Source organism: Bufo gargarizans, chromosome 1 (genome assembly GCF_014858855.1).
Source record: "Bufo gargarizans isolate SCDJY-AF-19 chromosome 1, ASM1485885v1, whole genome shotgun sequence".
NCBI lineage: Eukaryota > Metazoa > Chordata > Amphibia > Anura > Bufonidae > Bufo > Bufo gargarizans.
The window spans coordinates 495,241,181-495,265,847 of record NC_058080.1 but is presented as its reverse complement, the minus strand read 5'-3'; the positions used below and the strand labels follow the sequence as shown (position 1 = coordinate 495,265,847).

General features: G+C 40.6%; 1 protein-coding gene across 2 annotated transcripts; it reads right to left on the bottom strand.

Annotated features, from left to right (window-relative positions):
- Positions 1–593: 593 nt before the first annotated feature.
- LOC122923525 (myosin-6) lies at positions 594–21,692 on the bottom strand. 2 transcript variants are annotated; one of them, XM_044274356.1, is made up of 39 exons: positions 21,574–21,692; positions 20,138–20,174; positions 17,520–17,722; positions 17,254–17,397; positions 16,920–17,076; positions 16,375–16,402; positions 16,185–16,290; positions 15,612–15,704; positions 15,338–15,401; positions 14,411–14,509; positions 14,151–14,254; positions 13,747–13,885; positions 13,329–13,447; positions 13,090–13,239; positions 11,926–12,096; positions 11,260–11,569; positions 10,644–10,714; positions 10,397–10,484; positions 9,942–10,059; positions 9,737–9,860; positions 9,511–9,647; positions 9,131–9,386; positions 8,773–9,015; positions 8,523–8,699; positions 8,290–8,435; positions 8,112–8,202; positions 7,525–7,914; positions 6,887–7,132; positions 6,599–6,795; positions 5,956–6,139; positions 5,715–5,880; positions 4,617–4,741; positions 2,619–2,927; positions 2,320–2,523; positions 2,038–2,163; positions 1,645–1,920; positions 1,425–1,520; positions 1,199–1,333; positions 594–709 (listed from the first exon to the last, which is right to left on the bottom strand). In XM_044274356.1, exons 3-39 carry the CDS (start codon positions 17,712–17,714, stop codon positions 686–688), a joined length of 5,808 nt encoding a protein of 1,935 aa, XP_044130291.1. In that variant the 5' UTR covers positions 17,715–17,722; positions 20,138–20,174; positions 21,574–21,692; the 3' UTR covers positions 594–685. The 2 variants fall into 2 exon arrangements, with proteins under 2 accessions (XP_044130291.1, XP_044130299.1); XM_044274364.1 differs by having other exon boundaries at positions 10,644–10,711.
- Between the last annotated feature and the right edge of the window lie 2,975 nt (positions 21,693–24,667).

Genomic DNA, 24,667 nt, shown 5'->3' with positions numbered 1-24,667 from the left:
ATGTGAATGGACACTGTGTAATGCTTCATTTTCCCTGTGGTGGCACCGCTAGTAAATTTTTACTTTTTGTTTTGTGTAAGGTAGTCTGTTGGGACACATTGTGCCACAAAAATTCATTTTTGCAACACAATGCACCACAGGGTTTTATACTATTAGAATGTTACACCACTTTTTTTGACCATCTTGTAGCTAGTGTATTTTTTTTCTCTAAAAGATGTGGCAAAAATGGAGGCACAAAGTAGGATTAGATAAAAATTTGGTGCAAAACTTGTCTTCAAATAAAGCATGTCTAGTGTGTCATAAATGAAACAAAATAGTGATGCAAGCATGCACCATAATTTTTGGCACAACCACTAATTTTACCCCACTATGTTAGCAGATGCAAACACACAAAAGACACACACAGTGCAATAATGAGGCATAGTGCGGCCACAGATTAGTATACAGTCACCAAGTATAATAAAAGCAAAAAACTATGTGAGCTTACGGCTATACTGGCTTGCATGTTCACATTTTTTCAGTTCTGATGAAGTCATTGTATACAAAGCACAATACAAGCGTGAATGTGTACAGAAGACATTCTAGTCAATCAATGAGGGTTGCACTTTGCACTCTTTATTTTAACTTTGTTACATAGTATGTACAGTAGGTAATACAATATCAGGACTAGTTTCTTGGAACAGATCTACTCTTCATCATGGAGTTTTTGCTGTGGAGACAGAATACAAAAAGAAGATATATTAGGTGATGATGAGACAGTTACATAATTTAATTAAAATAATTCAGAATAATTCCAACATAAGCTATTCTATGACTACTGTGGACTGTTGTCCTAAAATGGAACTTTATGGCATATTAATGGGACCTCTCTTCAGCAAGATATGTTTTACTTTATAAAGGCATGGTAGGTCTACTATAATTTACTCTGAACCTGATGGATGACTCGATATGATCAACAGTGGGTTATATTTTATATAATATGTGAATTGTCTGTTGAATGAAGAACACCATCATTAATTACATACATAAGGAACAGTAACAACAGGAGAATTGTGAATGTCATACCTATGTAGAAGCTACTGACAGAACAGTCCTGTTGTGGAGTTATAGTCCTGATTACTGACTTACTACTATTCTAGGGAGAGTTCTTTAATTAGTATTAAAATGCACCATGGTTATTGAAATTGCCAATACTGACCTTGCCTCCCACATCTCTAGTTTTGGCTCTCAACTTATTGACTTGAGACTCTGCAATGTCTGCACGTTCCTCTGATTCATCAAGCTCATGCTGGAGTTTACGGAATTTGGCCAAGTTTGTGTTGGCTTGTTCCTCCTATAGGTAAAGCCCAAAGAAATGTGTTGTAATTAAACATAAAATAATCAAAAGGAAGATGGGACCTATTTAGGTAAGGCAATAAGCTTACAGCTTCTTCTGCTTGTCTCTTATAAGCTTTCACTTTAAGTTGCAGCTTATCAACAAGGTCCTGCAGGCGGGCCAAGTTCTTTCTGTCCTCTTCAGTCTACAAAGACAAAGAACAGATATACAGAAGACATTGACACTGTGATATACATTATCATTATACATTTTACATGAATGGCACACAAATTGTATAACTCAACTTTTAATAAACCTTTATATCATACCTGGTAAGTGAGTTCTTTAATGCGTCGCTCATACTTCCTCATGCCTTTTACAGACTCTACATTGCGCTTCTGCTCGGCCTCCAGCTCATTGTCCAGTTCCCGGACTCGAGCCTCCAGCTTCTGCACCTGCTTCTTGCCACCTTTCATGGCAATCTGCTCAGCCTCATCCAGGCGCTGCTGAAGATCTTTAATTGTTTGTTCCATATTTTTCTTCATTCTCTCCAAGTGAGCACTGGTGTCCTGCTCCTTCTTTAGTTCTTCCGCCATCATGGCAGCCTGTAGTGAAAAGAATATGTATAAAGTTCATTATTTATGCATCAATTCTTCTGTCATCATGGCATGCAGGAAGCAAAGAACTGAATACTTTGAACTTTCTGTTTATAAGATACATACATCAGTAATTGCTTTCTTTGCCTTTTCTTCTGCATTGCGACATTCCTGACCTGCCTCTTCAACCTCTGACTGCAGTTGGGCATTATCAGAGTCCATTTTCTTCTTCTGATTGATTAGACTTGTGTTCTGCATGACACAACATAATACATTATGACCATCACCAGACAGATAAAAATGCCAAAATGTGGAACTGGAAAATAAACCTGGCTTTTTAAAACATGTAGGTGGGAAAGGTGGGTTGCATCAACAATTTTGGAGTTATACAAAAGACAGGATACTAACCTGAGAATGCAGAAGTTGGACTCTCTCACTTGTTTCTATTAATTCTTGCTCTGCAAGCTTGCGACCTCTCTCTGTCTGCTCCACCAGAGACCGCAATTCCTCCAATTCAGCCTGGAGCAGCATGTTTCTCCTTTCCACAATTGCTATGTTTTCTTTTAGGTCATCATTGACTCTCAGTGTATCATCCAAATGAATTTGAGTGTCCTATAAATGGTAACATCAACTTATTTAGTATCTTTCAATATATAATTAAATGTGTTTATAAACAAGCATTCATACGTCACAACTGGACAACTTACCTTAAGACTGCCTTGTGCCAACTTCAAGTGTTTGTGGGCCTCAGCTGCAGCACGATTGGCTTGACTAAGCTGAATCTCCATTTCATTAAGGTCTCCTTCCATCTTCTTTTTAATCCTGAGGGCCTCATTACGGCTTCTAGTCTCTGCTTCAAGCGACGTTTGAAGTGAGTCTACCAAGCGCTGGTGGTTCCTCTTGATTTGTTCCATTTCTTCATCCTTCTCTGACAATTTGCGCTCAATCTCAGACTTTACTTGGTTGAACTCAAGTTGGGCACGTAAGATCTTCCCTTCTTCATGCTCCAAAGAGGCCTGAAAAGAAAAGTCAGACTTTGGACTGGCTATACAAGAGAACATACCCATATTTCAATATCTTAAACTTAACTTAATGGGGTTTTCCAGGACTTTAATATTGATGACTGATTTTTAGGATAGGTCATCAATATTAGCTTGGTAGGGATCTGACAGCTAGCAAACACCGATCAGCTGCTAGCAGAAGCCCCAACCCCAAGAACTAACACAGATTATGGAGCCAGAAGCAGATAGCTCTGCACACTGTGTAGTGGACGTTCCTGTTACTGCAGCTCAGCTCTCATTCACTAGAATGGGGACTGAGCTGCAGTACACCATCACAGACACTACACAGTGAATGCAGCTGTGCTTCTGGCTCTATTCTCTGTGTTTGTTCCAGTGGCCACAACAGCTGCCAGAATGCTGATCAGTGGGAGTTACGGGTGTCAGACCTCCACTGATTTGATAATGATGGCTTATCCTAAAGATAGGTCATAAATATCAAAGTCCTGGAAAATACCTTTTAAGGGATTTTCCAGGCTCCACATATTGATGACCTATCCTCAGGATAGGTCATCAGTATCAGATCGGTGGCGGTCAGATGCCTGGAACCCCCAAAGATCAACAGTTTCCTGCAGTCCTCAGCATCAGAATTAGCACTTTGAACAGAACCAGAAGAACAGCTCCGTTCAAAGGTGTGGCTGTGCCAGTGGTGGACTGGAAACCTAAAAGAAGCCCCATGTTGTAGGAAGGTCCAAATTCACAGAAGATGGGGCAACACAAGTAGACAGAGACAACACAAATAGGCAGGTGCAACAGAAGTAGGCAGGGCCAGCAATACTGTAGTGCAGCACAAAACTCCACCCCAGCAGAGCCAAATACCACAATGCAGCACAAAATACTGCCTCCTGCACCCCACTGAGGGTTGCCAAACAGAATTTTTCTTTTTTTATGGACACCTTATCCAAAAATCACGGACAGCCAGCATTTGTTACTGACAAATTGGAAAACTATAATGAATGATAAGATTTTAAGTGATACATGTCTAATACTCAATATAGTGATAAGAACTCATTACCAGCATTTACTGTGAGCTGTAAAATGATGATAATCACCACCAAAAATAATCTAGTCATGTACCAGCAGCCTAAAAAAAAAATCACAGACACATCTATTTTTTTTTTTCACGGACACAGGAAAAAAGTCACCTATTTTTACAGACTGTCCAGAAATTTCTGGACGGTTAGCAACTCTGACCCCACTGCAGTATTCAAATGTATGTTGAGGGCACCTGCAGCCATTGGACAGGCACATAAGTACCTGATGCCCCTAGCATTAATTACTACTGAGAGCATCAGATCATTAAGTACCCAGCTGGCAGCCACGAAGAGGGCTTGGTTGGTCAGCCCACTGGAAAATTTCCCTATAGAGTCTATGGCCAGTCCACCTTTCAGGCCACAGCCTCTCGGGTGTGCAGGGTTATCGTAGCTCAGAGTAGAACGGTAGCTGAGCAGCAGTAACCAACTATGGCCACTACATTTTGAATAGAGCTGTGCCTCTGGCTATGTTTAAAGTGATATTTCTGATGCAGAAAGCTGCAGGGAACAGCTGATTGTTGGGGGTGTCTAGTGTGTGACCCCCACCAATCTGATGTTGACAAGCTATCCTGAAGGTAGATGAGCCTGGAAAACCCCTTTAATTTTTGCTCACCTCAGCTTCTTCCAAAGCAGACTGGAGTTCCAGCTTCTCTTGCTCTAGTTGTTTTCTAACTTTTTCCAGTTCGTGTATACTTTTTCCACCCTCTCCAAGTTGCTCTGTTAGGTCTGAGATTTCCTCTGTGAAAACAAAATGTTTCTTATAGTAAATCCATACTAATAGTGGATTCATGGTATTTATATGCAAATAATTATAAAAAAATATAAGTTAATTGATGTTTCCAAACCTCTCAAGATAATATGTGACTATACACAGCAGCCATTTGTTTTGGTTCTCAGATTTATTTTCAAAAGCTTAGAATACCATAGAGTTAAATAGCAGTCACTGTCCTAAAGGGGCTATGTCATGATTGATATAAAACATGAGAAGACATGACAATCTCTTTCTCACAAAGTTAGAACCAGCCCTGTACCTCACATGGATCAACAGATCTCCCCATTCATTGCTGAAATTGTTCTGCTAGATTTATTTTAGGCTTGCAGCTCAGGAGGCGAGTCTTTTCTCAGGGGCACATCGCCTCTCTTTCCTGTAGCTGTAGCTCTTTCCCTGTAACTGCCACAAATTGGCCACAAATATGTCTCGTGGCAGTTGAGGATTTAAACTGAGCATGTGCGACCACCTCAGTGAGGTGGACAGAGAAATAATTAAAAGAACTAACAGCAGGTGGCACTATACATATACATTTTTATTGAATACTTCAGTGGCTATAGTAAATGTTTAATTATATGCAGTTACAAATGATGTAGAATAGTTTTTGTGGCACAACCTCTATTAACACATTTAGATCATAATTTTTTTATTTGATTGTGTGTATTCTGGTCTTAAAAAATATTGCAATACATTTATTTTAAGAATTTTGGACTGTTTGGCTTCTGCAGCCTGCATTTATTCCAATACATTATAGGCTGCAGGATGCCGTTCACTAGCAAATCTGTTCATCGCTCCAGCCCATCTCTTTTGGGCTGATTTATGACCACATCAAAGTTGAAAAAACTATTTGATATCAAAGTGTCCATTGGCTGTAACTGGAAGTAAGATTTAAAGTTTACTGGTTGTTAGTGAGATCATGATCGCCTGTTTATTAAAACATACCTTGGAGGTTTTTGTTTTCCCTTTTCAAAGTCTCAAGATGCTCCAGGGACTCCTCATAGGCATTTTTTAGCTTAAAAAGCTCTGTGCTAAGTGTACGAGCTTCTTTTTGAGAGGACTCTAACTCAGCCTGCGACTCTTCATATTTCTGTTTCCATTCTGTTAGGATCTGAATAACAAAGAGATTGTTACAGATATAACACAACACATTTCCAAAGCTCTCTAATTAGTCGCTTATAATCACCTTATCAAAATTCCTTTGTTTTTTATCCAATGCAGCAGATGCAGCATTTGACCTCTCCAGGTCTACCATCAGGTCCTCAATTTCATTCTGCAAGCGATGTTTTGTCTTTTCAAGAGATGAACATTTTGCATTGACGGCTTCTACAGCTTCTTCTGCCTCCTGAAGCCTTTGTGCCAATTTCTTCCTACCAGAAAAGGCATATTGAAGTGTGCAGATTTTCAGAATAAAAAAAAAAACTTGGGTGACTAAACATCACACATGCAAATATATACAGGTATCATGCATTTCACAAATCATTACACCCACCTTGGCTGCCCCGAATGAAGAAGAGCCTTCTAACAAACAAGCTTTATGCTCGTCTTATACAGAAGCATGAAACATAATCCAAGCAAAAAGCTTCTCTGTTGAAAGGAATTTTAAAGCTGGGATGCATTCAGAAACTTGCCTATGTTAGAGAAGCAGTGGATTACTAGAGCAATGTAGGGATGGAGCCAAGCAAAATTCAACAAAACAGAATATATCAACCAAACCAAGGAAGTATGTACCATAATCATACACAAGTTTAAATATATAAGTCCTGTTAATTCCATCTGAAAGGTATATTGAGCAATGATGTGGTTATAGCGTAAATGATTTGACTCACTTGGCCTCCTCTAGCTCCTCAGTCCTTTGAATGGCATCAGTTTCATATTTGTTTCTCCATTGGGCCACTTCTGAATTGGCTTTAGACAATGTTCTTTGCAACTCTGCCTTTGCTTCTTGTTCTTCCTCATACTGCTCTCGGAGCAGATCACAATCATGGCGTGCAGACTGTAGAGCATGGGCTAAAGCATTTTTAGCCTTTAGAGAGAGAAAACATTTTTGACATTGAAATGAAGAAGATGTTCTCACTCTCATCTAAAGATACTGTTTACAACATTTCTTGGACTACCTTAGACTCTTCTTCCAGTTGTCTCTTAAGGTCCTCCAACTGTTGCGTGTAAGTTTGTTTTCCTCGTGTCAGCTGAGATACTAATGCTTCCTTTTCATCTAGTCTGCGTGACAGCTCTCCATTTTCTGTTTGCAGCTTTGCCTTCTGGGAGACAAAGTCATTCAGTGATCTTTGAGCCTCTTCATATTTGGTTCGATGCTCGTTCATTTGGTCTTCTAAGGTGCGACACATCTTTTCTAAGTTCGCCTGTGCAAAGATAATGTCAATGAAATAAATTAATAAGAAAACATACAGTATATCTGCATTCTTAAATCAAAATAAATGCACATGTAATACATTATGATTAATAATTTAGAGCACTGAGCATATGGAAGTAGTTGATGTCACAAATGGTCTTTGTAATATTCTTAACATACTCTGATCCAATTTAGTTATCTACTTGCATCTGGCATTTACATTTGTAATAGTAGTACTGTATTAGTCTTCATAACACCAAGTTTCAAACTCCACCTTGGAGTGCCATGCTTTTGGCAAATACGGATTACACAACTGCAGTACATAAATTAATGTATATACAATAAAGAGCTCTAAAAAGAAGACAATACATAGAATATTTATTTTTAATCTCCTTTACTCACCTTGGCTTTTATCACCTGTTCCATGTTAGATGCTACATCATCTAGCTCCAGCTTGAGTTCACTCTTCTCCTTTTCCAGCTTTTGTTTGACTCTCTGAAGGTTGTCAATCTGCTCACTGAGTTCAGCCACAGAGTCAGCATGCTTCTTTCTTAGAGTAGCAGCAGTGGCCTCTGATTGTAGAGTGGACTCTTCTAGATCTCTCCTGAGTTTCAGGAACTCTGCCTCCCGTTTCTTGTTGAGTTCAAGTTGAACTGAGGTGGCTCCTCCAGCTTCTTCCAAACGCTCACTAATTTCTTCCAACTCTCTGGAAAGGTCAGAGCGAAGCTTTTCTACCTTAGCCCGTGAAGTTCTTTCTGCTTCCAATTCCTCCTCCAGCTCTTCAATACGTGCCTTTAGGTGAGGTGGAAATATATATCAGTTACCAAAGAAAAATGTAAATCAGTAAGTTTAAAGTAATATACCGGTAAATGCTAGTTAATCATGATGTATAAGAAAAGGCCCTCATGTAACTTGGTATATTGTATTTGAAACCATATTAGGACAGTTGACAAGCTGAATGTTTTGCTGGTAAAATGCAATGTGTATACCTGGTTCTCTTTCAGTTTCTTTTGTAGTTGCATGCCTAGTACTTGCTCATCTTCTATTTTGCTGTTTTGCTGACTAAACTCAAATTCTTTCCTAAAACAGGAAGATAATTATATATATAAGATGCACATAATGTAGGGAACACACTGAATTATATAATGTAATGCATTCTGTTATTACTTTTTTAACTTCTCTTCTAGCTGTTGCTTGTCATTCTCAAGATCCATTACATTTTCTTGTGTCAATTTCAGATCACCTTCAAGTTTACGCTTGACTCTTTCTAGATCCATTCGTATTTTCTTCTCCTGCTCCAAGGATCCTTCAAGCTGTGCAGAACAAGTGGTTACCATTAGTGGTGATCACAGTCAACTATTTTACTTCATGCATAGAATGAAATGATTTGTGCCACTTACATCATCAACCTGCTGCTCAAGCTTGGCTTTTGATTTAGTGAGAACATTGACCTTATCTTCTTCTGCTTGAAGGTCATCAAGGGTTTGCTGGTGAGCCTCTTGTAGAGCCTTTTTCTCTTTGGTAAGTTTGGCAATAATTTCATCTAAACCTACCATTTCTTCGGTCAGGTTTTTGACCTAGAAGAAACAAATATGTGTATCACATAAAAAGTAAAAAAAAAAATGTCATGAAAAAGAAAAAAATTCTCACCTTGTTTTCTGTAGCATGCTTCTCCTTTTCCACTTTGGCTAAGGTGAGCTCTAAGTCATCAATATCCTTCTTGAGCTCAGAACACTCATCTTCTAGTTTCCTCTTTTTAGCAGTCAGTTCTGCATTCATCTCCTCCTCATCTTCCAGTCTTTCAGTTTGCTCTTTTAGTTTGGCTTCCAGTTGAATCTTGTTTTTGATTAGCTGGTCACATCTCTCCTCAGCATCATTTAAGTTATCTTGCTCCTAAAATTTAAAGCAGAAATGTAAATGATTCCCTACGAATTCACATCATCTTGTATCCTGGAAACAAAATATTGTACTTTTTTCCTACTTTCATATGTTCCTATTTCATACTTACAGATTGAACTTGTAGCTGCAGATCATTTTTCTCTTGCAGCAAAGAGACCATCTTTTCCTCCAGCTCCTTGCGTCTAGAATCAGATTTCTCCAGAGCATCTTTTAATCTCTGGAATTCTTCCTTCATGTTTGCCATTTCCTTTTCTGTCTCTGCACTCTTTAACAGAGGCTTAATTTTAAAGTATAGTTTCATCCAGGGCCAATTCTTGACTCCCATAAAAGCACGGATGTTCCATTGAATTACCAGAAGAGCATCTCTGAGAAGATGCAACACAAAGTATATTAGAAAGATATTAGCATTATAATATGAGCACTTCACATGTCCTACAAGAAAATAAAATTAGAAACTGCTAGGCCTGGTTATTGATTTGCTTTATTCACCTGCGCTCCAAAATCTTTTTAAACTCCCTTCTCATCAATAGTCCCCGAGATTGTGCCTGAATTCGTGTAATAATTTTAGAAAGACGTTCATCCCTCATTTCCTCCAGTAGACCCAAAAGTCCAGCTTTGAAGAACACCTGTATGTAAAAATGATATAGTAGTTGATATTTTAATTCAAGAAAAATGTAATGATTTTAGATGAACGAAAAGGTTATTATGTTGTCACCTTTGTATGTCCAAACTTGTACTGAGTGTGATCAATCTCCAATGATCCTAGAAGTTTTTCTGCCCCCTTTCTGCTGTCTATGAATTGCCCATCAGGTATAGCTGCAGGATTCAAGATTCGGTAACTATAGAAAATATAATATTTAGTATTGGGGTTTAATTACATTTCAAATAGATTGCCAAAAATGGTTGGAAAGCCGACCTACCGCTGTCTAAAGTCACCATAAAGGATTCGGTTGGGGAATCCTTTTCTACAGATTCTGATACCTTCCAGCACACCATTACAGCGGAGCTGATGCATGACCAAGGGATTGTCCATCTCCCCTGCAAAAAAGCACACCATGAGAACACGGATATTACCTAAAGGAATATTCCAGCTTACAACTTTTGATGAGGTTAAATGTTAGGTTATTGAGATTCCAACCGCAAGGATCCCCACTTATCACATGATCGAGGGACCCCAGCAGCTTATCCCTACCCATCAATATGTCCAGGCTAGGGATGAGTTGTATGGAGCAGTGACCAAGTATATGGAGTGGATATAACTGTATTTAAAGTGTAGAAACATCTGTACTGTGTGGAATACAACATTGACACACCCTGGGCCAGTATTGCCATTACTATACTAAAGAAAACCAAATTATATTTCATGTAACATTACCTGGAGCCTTCCGTTCATTTGGGATAATACAGCGCACAAAATGTGGGTGAGTGGTTCTCAGGTTGGTCATTAGTTTGTTAAGATTCTCCTGTTGAAATACATAACAGCTGTTCACAAAAGACACATCCTACAAGACATGTAAACAGCAAGCAAGGACTATACAGCGAGAGAAACATTTAAGATATATTTAATTAGTGATAATTATTAAGACTCAAATAATGATTGATATTTAAAACTTGATCCTCACCCGATGCAGAGCAGACACTGTCTGGAAAGAAGAGCCCTTTTTCTTAGCACCTTTTCCTTTGCCCCCATCTGCTGGAAAATAGAAAAAATTATATGGTTGGTCGTCACTTAATGATAAGTAAAGAGGACCTTTCACTACAATAAAAAATCTAAACTAAGCATACAGACATGTAGAGCGGCGCCCAGGGATCTCCCTGCACTTACTATTATCCCTGGGCGCCGCTCCGTTCTCCCGGTATAGGCTCCGGTATCTTCATACGTTTGGCTCAACTGGGTGGAGCCTGCCGGCGTCTCCTTCTTCCAGGCTGTAGCGCTGGCCAATCGCAGCACTCAGCTCATAGCCTGAGAGGTTTATTTTTCTCTCAGGCTATGAGCTGTGATTGGCCAGCACTCCAGCCTGGGAGAAGAAGATGCAGGCAGGCTCCCCCCAGTTGAGCCGAACATATGAAGATACCGGAGCCTATACCGGAAGAACGGAGCGGCGCCCAGGGATAATAGTAAGCGCAGGGAGATCCCTGGACGCCGCTCTCCATGTCTGTATGCTTAGTTTAGATTTTTTATTGTAGTGAAAGGTCCTCTTTAAAATGAATAGAAGAATGTACTAAGAAAGATCTTACCTGAATCACCAGTAGAATAATTGGCAAATAAATGTGCCAACATCTTGAGGCATGACTTTTGGTACAGCCCCACTACTGTCTCATTCAATGGGTCTTTGTTCTTCTCCAGCCAGCCAAGAATGTTATAGTCCACTGTACCAGCATAGTGGACCAGAGCAAAGTGAGCCTCAGGCTTCCCTTTGATGTTTCTTGGTTTCTGGAAGTTGTTGGACTTGCCAAGATGATTATCATACAGTTTTGCTTTAAAGGTCACATCAGAGGCTTTGGGAAACATGCACTCCTCTTCGAGGATGGACATGATACCCATAGGCTGTGGAGAGATGGTTGGTTAGAACATACATCAAGGTAAGAGAACCTTTACTCAAAGTATGTGCACAAAGAGATACATATTATCTAGAAAGGATGAAGTAAATATATGAAAACTGTATTAATATTTCATGCCAGGTCTTTCTTCAGATCTTTCTTGGGTGTGGCATTATAACTGACATAACTGATGTGAGTACATAACCTGCAACATCACTGAAATTATACAATGGTCTAGGTAGCTCTTTAAGGTTATGGCAACAGCGTCTCAAAAATTACACACAGTTAAATGCATGTTATATACACAAGAAAAAGTTGGTTTTAGCATTGAACTTCACGACTCCATGATTTCAATACTCTCACCTTCTCAATGAGATCAATACAGGCTTGAAGGTCCATGCCAAAGTCTATAAACTCCCATTCAATGCCCTCCTTTTTGTACTCCTCCTGCTCAAGCACGAACATGTGGTGGTTGAAGAACTGCTGTAACTTCTCATTAGTGAAGTTAATGCAGAGCTGTTCAAAGCTGTTAAACTAGAGATAGAAACACATGGAAAATAAGTGATGGTCAATGGGATACACAGATGTTTTTGCTGTTTCTGAAATAGAATAAAGAGGAAATAAACACTTGACACAAACTTTTAGACATTAAAATATCATAGTATTTAAATACACAATAAATAATGACCTCAGCTAATACTGATTACATATATATTTGCTACATCCAGTCCAAATTGTATGGGGATCTTCTGACTCTCCACTGATGGAAGATTCAGGAGTGATAATGGCTGGACTTTTGAATTTTAACATGCCCAATCCTTTTGTTCTCGGACAGTTAAGCCATCTCCAGAGGTGTCTGACAGTGGATTTCTTTTCTCCCCCCATACAGAACACAAAAAGCCTTGGCCTTGTGCATGTGTATGGGGGGATTCGATGAGAGAGCTTATTTGCTGAAAAGTCTTATGGCTGACATATATCTTCTGTGTATGGTCAGTCATGCTGACACTGGATGGTGACAAATGAGGCTAATTTATGCCATACTATATGTGTAGCCTCTTTATTCCATTCTTTTGTTCCAAGCACTTATCTGATCTCTCTTAAAGTATACAAGAACATGCTCAAGCTCTTGGATTACAATATAATAGCTAGCTAATAGTACAATATTCAACATGGGTTTTCTCAATGTGATGGTTCTGCTAATTTACAACTGCTAGAAATTTACTTATTTTATTTATTTTTCAGTATTTTTGCCTCTTTAGCCACAAATAGATCGGTTACATTTTACAAAAATCATTCAATTACATTTACTTGAATTAACAGCGGATTAAATCAGTTTAACCCAATCCCAAGTCTGTTGAGACTGGTAGAAATAATATAAATAAATGAGTGTGAAGTTAATTTTGAAAGATACTCTATTGGTGTCTACTGCAGTCTTTGATGTAGATGACAGGGTTTGTAGTCTTAACCATATACCAGTTATTACATAACAATTTTCTTGTACAGTATCACTTTTAACCTAATACTCACATCAAAAATTTCAAACCCTGCAATGTCCAGCACGCCAATGAAGTATTGTCTGGGCTGCTTGGTCTCCAGAGTGGCATTAATTCTCACCACCATCCACAAGAACATCTTCTCGTACACTGACTTGGCCAGAGCACCGATGGAGTAGTACACCTGAATATGGAGAAATGGTCTGGAATGAAAAGGACTGTCAAGAAAGAGAGAGAAAGAACATATTCCAATATTAAATAAAAATACTTAACCTGTTGGACACTCTGTCCTTTGGTGACATATTCATTTCCCACCTTGACCCTAGGGTGACACAACCCCTTAAGGAGGTCAGCAGAGTTCAGACCCATGAGGTAAGCAGATTTGTCAGCCTCTAGAAATGCAAGAAAGGTTCATGTAATAACAGAACATGGATTATTTATCATCTAATATGTGCTCAGGAACCAACACTGCTAGAATTGTTATCACATTATTGCTGTGCAACCTTTCAAACCAGTAAATTGATAGATAAATAGATAAATAGATAGACATAGTTAGTTAGATAGATAGATAGATAGATAGATAGATAGATAGATAGATATTTCATTTGTAGCACTACACATGCCTGCAATAATGGAAGGACATAATAAAATAATTGGATTGAGCCATTAAACATATTTGTATAGATCATACCCTCAGTTCCATCAGGCTCTGCCTGCTCTTCCCTTTGCTTCTGCTTGAACCTCATATTTCCATAATGCATAATGGCGCCAGTTAATTTGTAGATCCCAGCTTTTTCTTCAGCAGTAAAGCCCAGGACATCAAAGGCACTCTGTGTTCAGCATGAAAGAACAGGCAGCAAGAATGTCACATAGAAACCAGACAGAATATTAGAATATTTTGGTAAATGCAGATAATGTGATAAATAAGAAAATAGAAGACATGTTGGCATTAGCTGGGAATAGATGAGAAAAGAGGTTAATTGTGATGGAGTTTTGTAAATCACAATCCTCAAAAATGTTTTACCATTGTAAAACATCCATCACTATGGAAGATGCACTGACTTTATTGAGGTTAAATAATATAGGTTTCCTTACATCTGTTGCTATAAGTTCATCAGAGTCATCTATGGAGGCGACTGTGACTTCTCCTTGGGAGATGTAGGAATAGTCATATGGGTTGTTAGTGACCAGAAGCATGTCTGCAAATAAAAACCACAATGTTTTAGAAATAGAAAAGTAAGAATACTTTGTTCTATTCAAAATTATATATATATATATATATATATATATAATATGAAACTGGAATCTAAATAATAATGGTTAGTATCACCTTGTAAACATAAAGAAATACCCACCAAGAAGTTCAGGTTTTTTGTTGGACAAGATCTGGTAGAAGATGTGATAATTTCTTTCAGACTTCAGCTGGCAGATGACCCTGGATTTCTCTAGGAGATCTGGGGAGTTTATGTTGAAAACACATTAGCTTTATGCTAATAGAAACGTGAGAATACTCATTAGTGTAGACCAGTGTTTCCCAATCCTGGTTCAGTGGAACCATGGGGATCTCTGAAACTCATTCTGGGCTTCCTTGACAGAAAGTTCCACATTAAAGGGGTATTCCAGTTATATCAAGTAATCACCTATCCACAGGATAGGGGATAACTGTTAGATTGGTGGGGTCCCTGCTGCTGGGACGCAACTTATCACGAGAACAGGGGCCATGTACTCAATGGGCCCCTTTAAAGGCATAGTGCATCTAGTTGAGTGTGTGCTCTTTCGCTCTATTCATCTCTATAGAACTGATGGACATAGCTGAGTACAGCCCTTGGTATTTCTGGTAGTACCCTAGAGATGAATTGAGCGGTAGTGCATTTGCTCAACCTAAAATTTGGTTAATTTTGGGGGTACAGGACCCCGTTATCATGATCTGTGGGAGTCCCAGGGGCCTGTGGGTAGGGGATGACTTGATATAACTGGAATACCCCCTTAAACTAAGACAGTAGTGTGTCGATCCAGTTCACTCAATAATGCTTGGAATGAGATGGACAGAACATTCAAAATATTTGAGACATTTAATGCTTTCTCCACCTTTACAATGACAGTGTGCTCCTCAGTTTGGCACACTGTCATACAACTGTATAGGGGGAGGGTTAGAAATATTTATATCTGTGCTGTCCATGCCATAGGGTTTGATGTGAGCTTGACAGTCATTGCTTCGCTTATGGCATATGGTTGTTGATCCCTAATCTATCTGCCTCAGAAAGAGAGTTGAATAAACTCACAAGTTTCTATGTCAGCGGAAGCCAACTTTCCAGATGCCCCAAAGTGGATTCGGATGAATTTACCCTGAGGATTGGGAAGACAGAAAAAGAGACGGTCAGAAGATTTGAACACCACTGGTGGGAGTAAAGAGCAGAGAAAGAAAAGACATGTACAGGATATAAGACATATATAAAAGGTTTCTAATGGGTAACAGAGTATGTATATAGTGCGACATAAACAATGAGACTAAAAGCTACATGGAAAACAAAGGGATTGTAAAATGAAGATTCTTACAAATCGTGAGGAGTTGTCATTCCTGAGAGTCTTGGCATTGCCAAAAGCCTCCAGTGCCGGATTAGCCTGGATAATTTGATCCTCCAGAGTTCCCTAGAATAAAGTATTATTGGTTACACAAACCTGCTGTAATAGCTCATCTCCAATTCTTCTCATTCACAATCCTCACATTCACCATCTGTTAAATGGGTATTTATTTTAAGAACATTTATCATCTACCATAGGATAGGCAATACATGTCTGATTGCTGATCACCCCTCAATTCCTCCTAACCTACACAACCATGGTAAGGAGAAGTTTGAATGAAAAGGCAGCTGAAAGATGGAAAAGAGAGCTGTGCATAACACAAAGCTATTTGCATCAGCCCCATAGACTCAGAACCTAAGCTATAATGATCATGGGGGTCCAGTGGAAAGATCCCCAGAGAGCGTACATTATAGCCTATACTGTATATAAGTAATAAACGTTGCTAGTGCAAATACCTTTTTATTATTACATTACATTCTTAGCTCAACCACTTTTTACTTGTACTTTTACTGATTTCACCCACCACTTGATTGCAATGCCCATTACCTTGTTGGCACCGGCTGCATCCTTTTTTCCTCCAATGGCAGCAATACTGGCAAAGTACTGGATGACACGTTTGGTGTTAACAGTCTTTCCTGCACCAGATTCTCCACTAAGAAACATAAAAGGAGAAATAAGCAAAGCAGTGATTGTACTCTGAAGTCTATGAATGAGACAATATAAAGGATAAACTCACGTGATAAGGATGGACTGATTCTCACGATCTAAGAGGGAATAAATAAAGGCTATGTAAAAAGTCTCATACATACATATGCGGGCAGTGGTTTTCTTTAGGTCGATTCTCTGCATCGGGTTGCAGATGTATCTCCGCCAGTCCCCATTATAGTTAATGGGGCCAAACGGAGACTTTCATGCGCCCGCCAATGCCAGAATGAAGAGAGATTCGGCAGGGTGTTCCCTGCCAGAACAGCTTGCCGGATCACTAGCGCTTGCGTGAAGCTAGCCTAAATTCCTGTAAGTAATACAATGTGGAAACGGTAGCTGTACTTATAGTGTACACAGGGGTGTACCATCAATGAGGCCAGGTGAGGCGATCACCTCAGGCAGCACCAGGTAGGTGCAAGAGGGGGGCAGCGGAAGGGCCATGGGCTGAAGGGAAGTGGTTAGGTTAAGAAATTGGCAGGGAGGGGTGCCATTTCAGTTTTCGCCTCAGGCAGCAGAAAGGCTAGGTGCACCCCTAAGTGTACATATACAAACATGAAAAAGGTGAAGGAATCAGACCTGTCAGCATGTACTGATAGGCATTGTCAGAGATGGAGAAGATGTGAGGAGGAGCTTCACTCCTCTTCTTGCCACGATAAGCAGCCACAACCTCTGCATTGTAGACAGGAAGCCACTTGTAGGGGTTCACCGTCACACAGAACAGTCCTGAATATGTCTATGAGGAAGCAGAATAACATGTATTTGCTGTAATTTAACATCTTGATCATATTGTCTTATTGGTGAGAAAAGAAGTGATGTATAAACCATTAGGATAAAATTCTAATTAGAGGGAGCAATAATTCCAGAATATACTATGCTATGAGACATTTAAAAACCTCTAGTAATCACTCACATAGATCATCCAGGCTGCATAACGCTCTTTGAGGTTGTACAGCACGGCAGGTTCATGCAGGAAGGTCAGCATCGCCATGTCCTCGATTTTATCGAACTTGGGAGGGTTTTGTTGGCAAACGTCACTCTCTTTTACCGTGACCGTCTGAAATAATAAAAAAAAGCAATGATTCCAAACTATGTAAAACATTGTGACACACATTGATAGTGCTTTGCTATAAGCCTGTACTTCTTAAGCTATACCACTGTCCTCACATTATCTCATACCTTTCCACCTTCAGTTTCAGCTGTCACTTTCCCTCCATCTCGGCTGGTGATTTTGGCTTTTACATATTCTTGCTGGGGGTCTGGGATAAAAACTTCAGTTTTGATATCAAAAATACGCGTCTGGGCTTCGAGACGTTCCTTTTCAGACTTTCGGAGGTAGGGAGCAGCAGCTCCGAAATCTGACATGTCACCCATTGTGAAGTCTGCAGGAATGAAAGAATATTTTTTTTAGATATATTTAGATACATTGTATAAATGACATAAGAAAGTTATTAATATCATTTCCCTAACTATTGTAAAATGAGATACGCTTAAAAGGGGAGATAAAGATGTCTCTTTTATGCCTTAAGTTTCTGAACTTGATGTTAATTAAATCTATATATACAAAGAAGGACGTATATATGTGTGTATGTATGTATGTTCCGCGATCACTCAAAAACGCAACCGTCGATTTCAATGAAACTTGGTATACACATCCCTTGCTACCTGGAAAAAAATCTTGTGGGGGTCACAGCTCTCTAGGACGTACTGTTCCTGAGATATTCCCAAAAAATGACCTGCATTAGCCAATACAAGCCTGCAAGTCTTTCTCTTCATATCCCAACTGCCATACACACGGTCACATGTCCCTTATCAGCCAATAGAAGCTCACAGGCCCTTAGTCTCCACATACACACAGTTTTACTCCAGGTTTCCATAACAACCTAGCCATTTTTCTTCACTGCTGTAGGTCAGCTTTAGGCTAGGGCTACACGAATATTGTCCTGCGACACATAGGGCACAACTACACTGCTACATGTGTTGGGCGACATTGATGTCGCACTAATGTCGTGCAACAATTTTTATAATGGTAGGCTATGGTGTTGCACTGCGACATGTGACATGCTTTGACTGCGACGCAAAAGTCGCAGAAAAATCCATCTTGGATGGATTTTTTGCAACTGTCGTGTCGCAGTTGCAGCATGTCACATGTCGCAGTGCGACACCATAGCCTACCATTATAAAAATTGTTGAGACAAAATGTTGTGCGACACATGTCGTCATGTAGCCCTAGCATTAAAGGGGCAGGCCGCTGTGGAGGTCAGTGTTAAAGGGGCAGACACTGTGAAGGTCACTGTTAAGTGGCAGGGGCCACTATTAAAGGGGCAACTGCTGTAGAGGTCACTGTTAAGGCAGCAGGGTACTGTGAGGTCACTGTTAAGGCAGCAGGGTACTGTGAGGTCACTGTTAAGGCAGCAGGGTACTGTGAGGTCACTGTTAAGGCAGCAGGGTACTGTGAGGTCACTGTTAAGGCAGCAGGGTACTGTGAGGTCACTGTTAAGGCAGCAGGGTACTGTGAGGTCACTGTTAAGGCAGCAGGTACTCAGGGTACTGTGAGGTCACTGTTAAGGGGGCAGGGTACTGTGAGGTCACTGTTAAGGGGGCAGCGTACTGTGGAGGTCACTGTTAAGGGGGCAGGGTACTGTGAGGTCACTGTTAAGGCAGCAGGGTACTGTAGAGGTCACTGTTAAGGCAGCAGGGTACTGTAGAGGTCACTGTTAAGGGGGCAGGGTACTGTGAGGTCACTGTTAAGGCAGCAGGGTACTGTAGAGGTCACTGTTAAGGCAGCAGGGTACTGTAGAGGTCACTGTTAAGGGGGCAGGGTACTGTGAGGTCACTGTTAAGGCAGCAGGGTACTGTAGAGGTCAATGTTAAGGCAGCGGGGTACTGTGGAGGTCACTGTTAAGGGGGCAGCGTACTGTGGAGGTCACTGTTAAGGCAGCAGGGTACTGTGGAGGTCACTGTTAAGGCAGCAGGGTACTGTAGAGGTCACTGTTAAGGGGGCAGGGTACTGTGAGGTCACTGTTAAGGCAGCAGGGTACTGTAGAGGTCACTGTTAAGGCAGCGGGGTACTGTGGAGGTCACTGTTAAGGCAGCAGGGTACTGTGGAGGTCACTGTTAAGGGGGCAGCGTACTGTGGAGGTCACTGTTAAGGGGGCTGGCCCCTGAGGAGGTCACTGTCAAGGGAGTGGGGTGCTGTGAAACTCACTGTTAAAAGGGGGGGGCTGCTGTGAAGGTCAAAGTTAAGGGCATGGGCTACTGTGGAGGTCCCATTTTAAAGTGGCGGGGCACTGTGAGGGGGTCAGTGTTAAGGGGTGGGGGACTGTGGAGTTCACTGTTAAAGGGGTAGGGTGCTGTAGAGGTTACTGTTATGGGGGATACTGTTGATACAAACATTAAATCAAATAGATGAAATATACCCGTGCGAACTGGGTCCTTCTGCTGGTTCCATATAATGTACACCCATGGTTTCCCCAGATGTTTCAGAACTCCAAGCAGACCCTGGTGCCCTTTGGCTGTCAGGACATGCTGGTAGTTGAAGTATAACAACAGCTAGATGCAGGTTGCAGGCAATAAATTTAATTGTTCTTGCTATATAACTACAATAGTTTTCCTGTGTCTTGATAATGTCTGAACGTATTCAATGTCTAGATCCATGTAAATATGGGAATCTACTAGATAAAAATGTAACTGTCTCTTCAGAATATGTCTGTAAAGCGCTGCGGAATATAGTAGCGCTATATAAGTGCATAAAATAAATAAATAAAAATATGTCAAGGAAGGTCACTTTCTCTTACCTTGATCTCAGTAACGCGACCAAAGAGAAGACACGTTCTGTAAAACAGAGAAGAAAGGTTCAGATGTGAAGCAGAGACATGGAAGAAGCTGAATCTGGGACAGAGTATTTAACATTTTTGAGGAAGGAGTGATAAGGGTCCAGTGATAAAAGGATGCAGAGAAAAGGCATCCAGCTATTCAGAGATGAGAGAGTTCAATGAGCTGAATGCCTGATAGATAACTGAGGTGCAGGAAATGTGGATGTAAGTACATGCTAACATTATGTGAGCCCTCTGTATATCATTGACTCCCCCAAAGTGACCATAATACCATGTTTACCTTACACTCATACTACATTGCACACACCCTTTATATATACGATGTGTAATCTTAATAACTACTTATATCACTGGTGCATCTATGTTTTTCACCATCATTCAAAATTGCTTTCTTAACAAATAATAGTTATAATAAGAAATAGGAAAGCATAGCTATATATACAGCGATTGTAAAGCAGTTGATGGACTCACAATCCATTGATTATTGCAGACAACCCAAGACCCCCACAGCCCTCCATTATCTTACAGAAAACCAGAGCACATAAAAAAAAAAAAACTTTCGGCATAATAATCTAGGTTTTGTTCACATCTGCGTTGAAGGACCTGTTGGTAACCTCTGTCGCAGATTCTGTCAAAATAGTCCTGAACAGAAACCGAACAAACCCAATTATAGTTAAGGGGATCTGTTTGTCTCCATTCAGTCCCTAAGACGAAGATGAGGGGAGTTGGGCGAGATAGCTGTTGGCTAAGTGATCATTCGGCGGACAGCTATTGAATGTTTATGACCGTCCTTAGATGGATGTCAGTGTGCAGAGGGGACCTAAAGCAAGGGTCCTATGGACAACTCCTATGAGTGAAAATGTGTCATGGAAATACTTATTCAGATAACTATATTGATTTGTATTATTATTGAGCTTGTAATAATGTTTCTCTTCTATAAGGGCACTTAAACGAATAGTTCTGGAATGCATATTCCTGTTTAACCTGTTCATCACGCTTTAAAATCCTATACAGAACACAACCTGCTAGATATGCATAAAGAAGTGTATTGTGTATGGGCACATCTTCTGCCGGGTCCTGGACATAGCCCAGGTGTAAAGCTACTGGCATGTGAAAAGGATATAACATAAGAAGAATGGGATGTAATGAATAGGCACTAAGAAGTGTCCCTAATATCTAATGGTACCTCTATTTCACTTTGTTATGGTGTCTTATATATCATTTAATTACATTCATGCCTACATAGATGCTACTATAGACTGACCTAGTAGTTGTAGAAAAAAATGTTATGTTAAATTCAGAGATGCTCATAATTATAAGTTGGGTCTGTCATCTTCTTGACTGGCATAGAAGAGCTGTGCATGGACCTGCTGTGTATGTATGCCCAATGGACTTACCCCAGACCTGGCCGCTCACTCTGCCTTGGTGACAATAGCACATGTGCCCTCTTTTGTTCTCTTATACCCTCATCTTCCTACCTTATTAGGAACATGTCATCTTTCTCATTCTATTGTGGGATGTCCCCCCCCCCCCTCCTCCTCCTTTCCTAAATCTATTGTCCAGCCCAGCTCTCCATTCACCTATGGACCATTGTTTCTGCAATTAGGTGGGGATGGGGGGGGTTGTGCGTAAGTGTGTGCAGTCTGTGTAACACAACTCCTGAATGACACACAGCAGATGACACCAAAAAAGGTTTGCCATGTAAGGACAGGCTGGTACCTCTTAAAATTTCACACTCTTACCCCCTCCTCTGCTCCTTGACCCCAGTGCTCTTTGGAAGAGCTGGATTTAGGATCCACTTGTGTGCATTCCTGAGGACAGGACAATGGACAGAGTGAGAGTGAGGAGCTATTTCAGGAGATGTGGCGGCCTTGAGCTGTCTACACGGAGAATTCACTCCTCGCTGCAATATTCTGTCTTCGCAACCTTCTGTTTCAGAAAGTTATTTAAAGATGCGTCTGAGCACAATGCCCTTTGTGTTCCTGTATCTCAAGGGCTGCCCAATGCGCTCTAAATTCTATGTGGCCTTTGCCGATACATTCCCTCATAGGTCTTTTTTTTTATATCAAAATATATATTGCGTTAATATGTCAAGAGAGGAAACATTTGAATATAATGTTTACAGCACATTTACCACAAGTTAGAAATGATGTCGTTTTATTATTTCATTGCCTATATAGCGTCACAGTATTGTGCAGAGATTGACACTTCACTTGTGTTTCTTGTATGTCTGTGGTCACCACACGGAAAGTTATTAGTACACCTTCAATGTGGCGCAAGTCAAATGGCATCATCTATACATGGTACAGGGTTAGCTTAACACAAATGGATCCTTGCATTGAAAATGTTTGTTATAGAGCAATAAGAAAGCACAAATCGACTTCTGACTCCTCCATTGCAGATCATAGAGGCAGGGAAACATCTCGATTGTCAGTGATATACAGTACACTGAGTGCTTGTGCTTTTGAGACTGAAAAAAGCGACCATTGTTTGCCGCAGTAGCTGTACAAAGCCCTTCTTTTTGTCCATAGGAAACAAAGGCACCCATTTTTTATCTTTACAAAAAAAACTGTGTGATTATGTCATTCATATTTGGAGACAAAATAGACCCTGTGAATAAACGGCGCTTATTGTATTTCAGAAAGAAATATTAATTGACATGTATAGAAATCCATTCCTCTACACACACAGCTAGTGTTTCTGCCCTCAGTAGAGAAGCAGATATTTGCTGGCCGGACCAATGTGATAATAAGACACGGCTGGAAACACTCTGTGGTTCAATAATCCTTCCATTTTGTCCTTGAAAAGAGAAATATATGATCTGTCCTTTCACAATAGTCTTGCGTATGTTACTAAAGGCAGATTTACATCGCATGCGCAATTGTCGGCCAATTATCGGAACAAATGTTACTACGAACACTCATTCCCGATAATAAGCCCGTGTGCTGGCGATCACTCCAAGAATGAGCAAAACACTCGTTCATCAGGTGAATTAATTGTTGATGCAACATATTAGTTCATCATTTCTATGCAGCAGATCTGTGTGACCTGCTGCCAAGAAACAAGAACTCTTTATAAAGGTCCCTTTACACTTAGAATCCGGCAGATAATCGCTAAGGAGCGTTCATAGGAACGCTCCTTAGCGATTATCTGGCAGTGTAAAAGTGCTGCCTTTTACCTGATAAACGAGCATCGTTTGTGTAGTCAACTAAATAGTTTGCCGGCAGCAGATTATGTTGTCTAAAGACAATCTTCTGACGTCAAACAATCATTCTGTATGGGGATGAGCCATGGCATTAACGATTGCTCCTCCTCATACTGTGGAGAAGATTGCTGCATGTAAATGCCGTGGTCTCCTCCATTGACAAGCAGGCGGAATGCTTCCTTCCTGAGAATCGCCTACTGAATTATCCCCTCTAAAGAGACTTTGAAGAGGTCTGGCTTTAGAGCTGAACCTGAACATAACCTCATCTTCACTAATTTAGCGTGTCTGAGTGGGGCATTTCTTGCTCCGATGCTCCCCTTTGCCCTGTGCTGCATCGTACAGGGCCAGGTCTGTTTTGTTCACATCCTCACAGCCTCCGCCTAGCAGTGATCCCGGTGACGTCACCGGCACAAATGGGTGTTCTGTAGTACTGCCCTAAGCTCTAAAACAGCCTAGGGCAGCGCTATACACCGCCCATTTGTGCCAGTGATGTCACCAGGATCACTGCTAGGCAGAAGTCTCTGCCTAGCATACTCATGTGAAGCCCGGGACGTCAACGGTAGTAAAGAAATGCTCCGATGCTCCACTCAGACATGCTAAATGAGTGCAGAAGAGGTCATGTATGGGTCCAGCTCTGAACCCGGACAACCCCTTTAAGGATGAACGATTGCAGTAATCATCACTCGTCCCCATACAGTGAAGCATGTTAATGCAGCTCTTTCCTCCAGTGATGAGCAGGCAATTATAAGGAAGGAATAGTTCCGGCAATAGTTTCTGCACCAGGCATAACACGGTAACAGTTTTGGCTGGTTTGCTGCTTGAAATAGAACTTATACAGCCCCCAACCTCCATAACAGTGGCAGCAATGCAGTGCCCTCCCATAGCAGTGCCAGCATGATGGTTGCGTTCTAAACTGAAAGGCATCACAGGCAGCAGATTTTGCTCCTAGGGTCTCCAATATGTATCTGGGCTATGAGATAAAGGAACTAGATGAATGTCCAACATACCACAGAGCACAATTAGGGGTCCAGTGTGCATTCCAGTCATCAATGTGTTAATCATTCTGCACAATATAAGATCAGTTTAGTTAGATGCAGTTAGTAAAATCTGAGTTTTCATTCTGTTCCTAAAACATTGCTAGGAATTGCTAGTAAAATATTGAATCATGACACCTATCAAATCACTTTGAACAGAGGACCTCAACTGTATCTTGGCCAACGGTCATTTCTGAATGTAAAACCTGATATTGTATCACAATGGATATCGAAGATGTGACACACTCAAAG

Bases quoted from the DNA above. Each gene is read 5' to 3' on its own strand.
- LOC122923525 (XM_044274356.1), bottom strand. From the start codon at position 17,714: ATGGGTGACATGTCAGATTTCGGAGCTGCTGCTCCCTACCTCCGAAAG. The intron at 13,240-13,328 runs GTTAAGTATTTT...CTCCATATTCAG, and splicing joins AAGGACAGAGTGTCCAACAG to GTGTACTACTCCATCGGTGC. The intron at 9,861-9,941 runs GTAGGTCGGCTT...TATTTTCTATAG, and splicing joins TATGGTGACTTTAGACAGCG to TTACCGAATCTTGAATCCTG.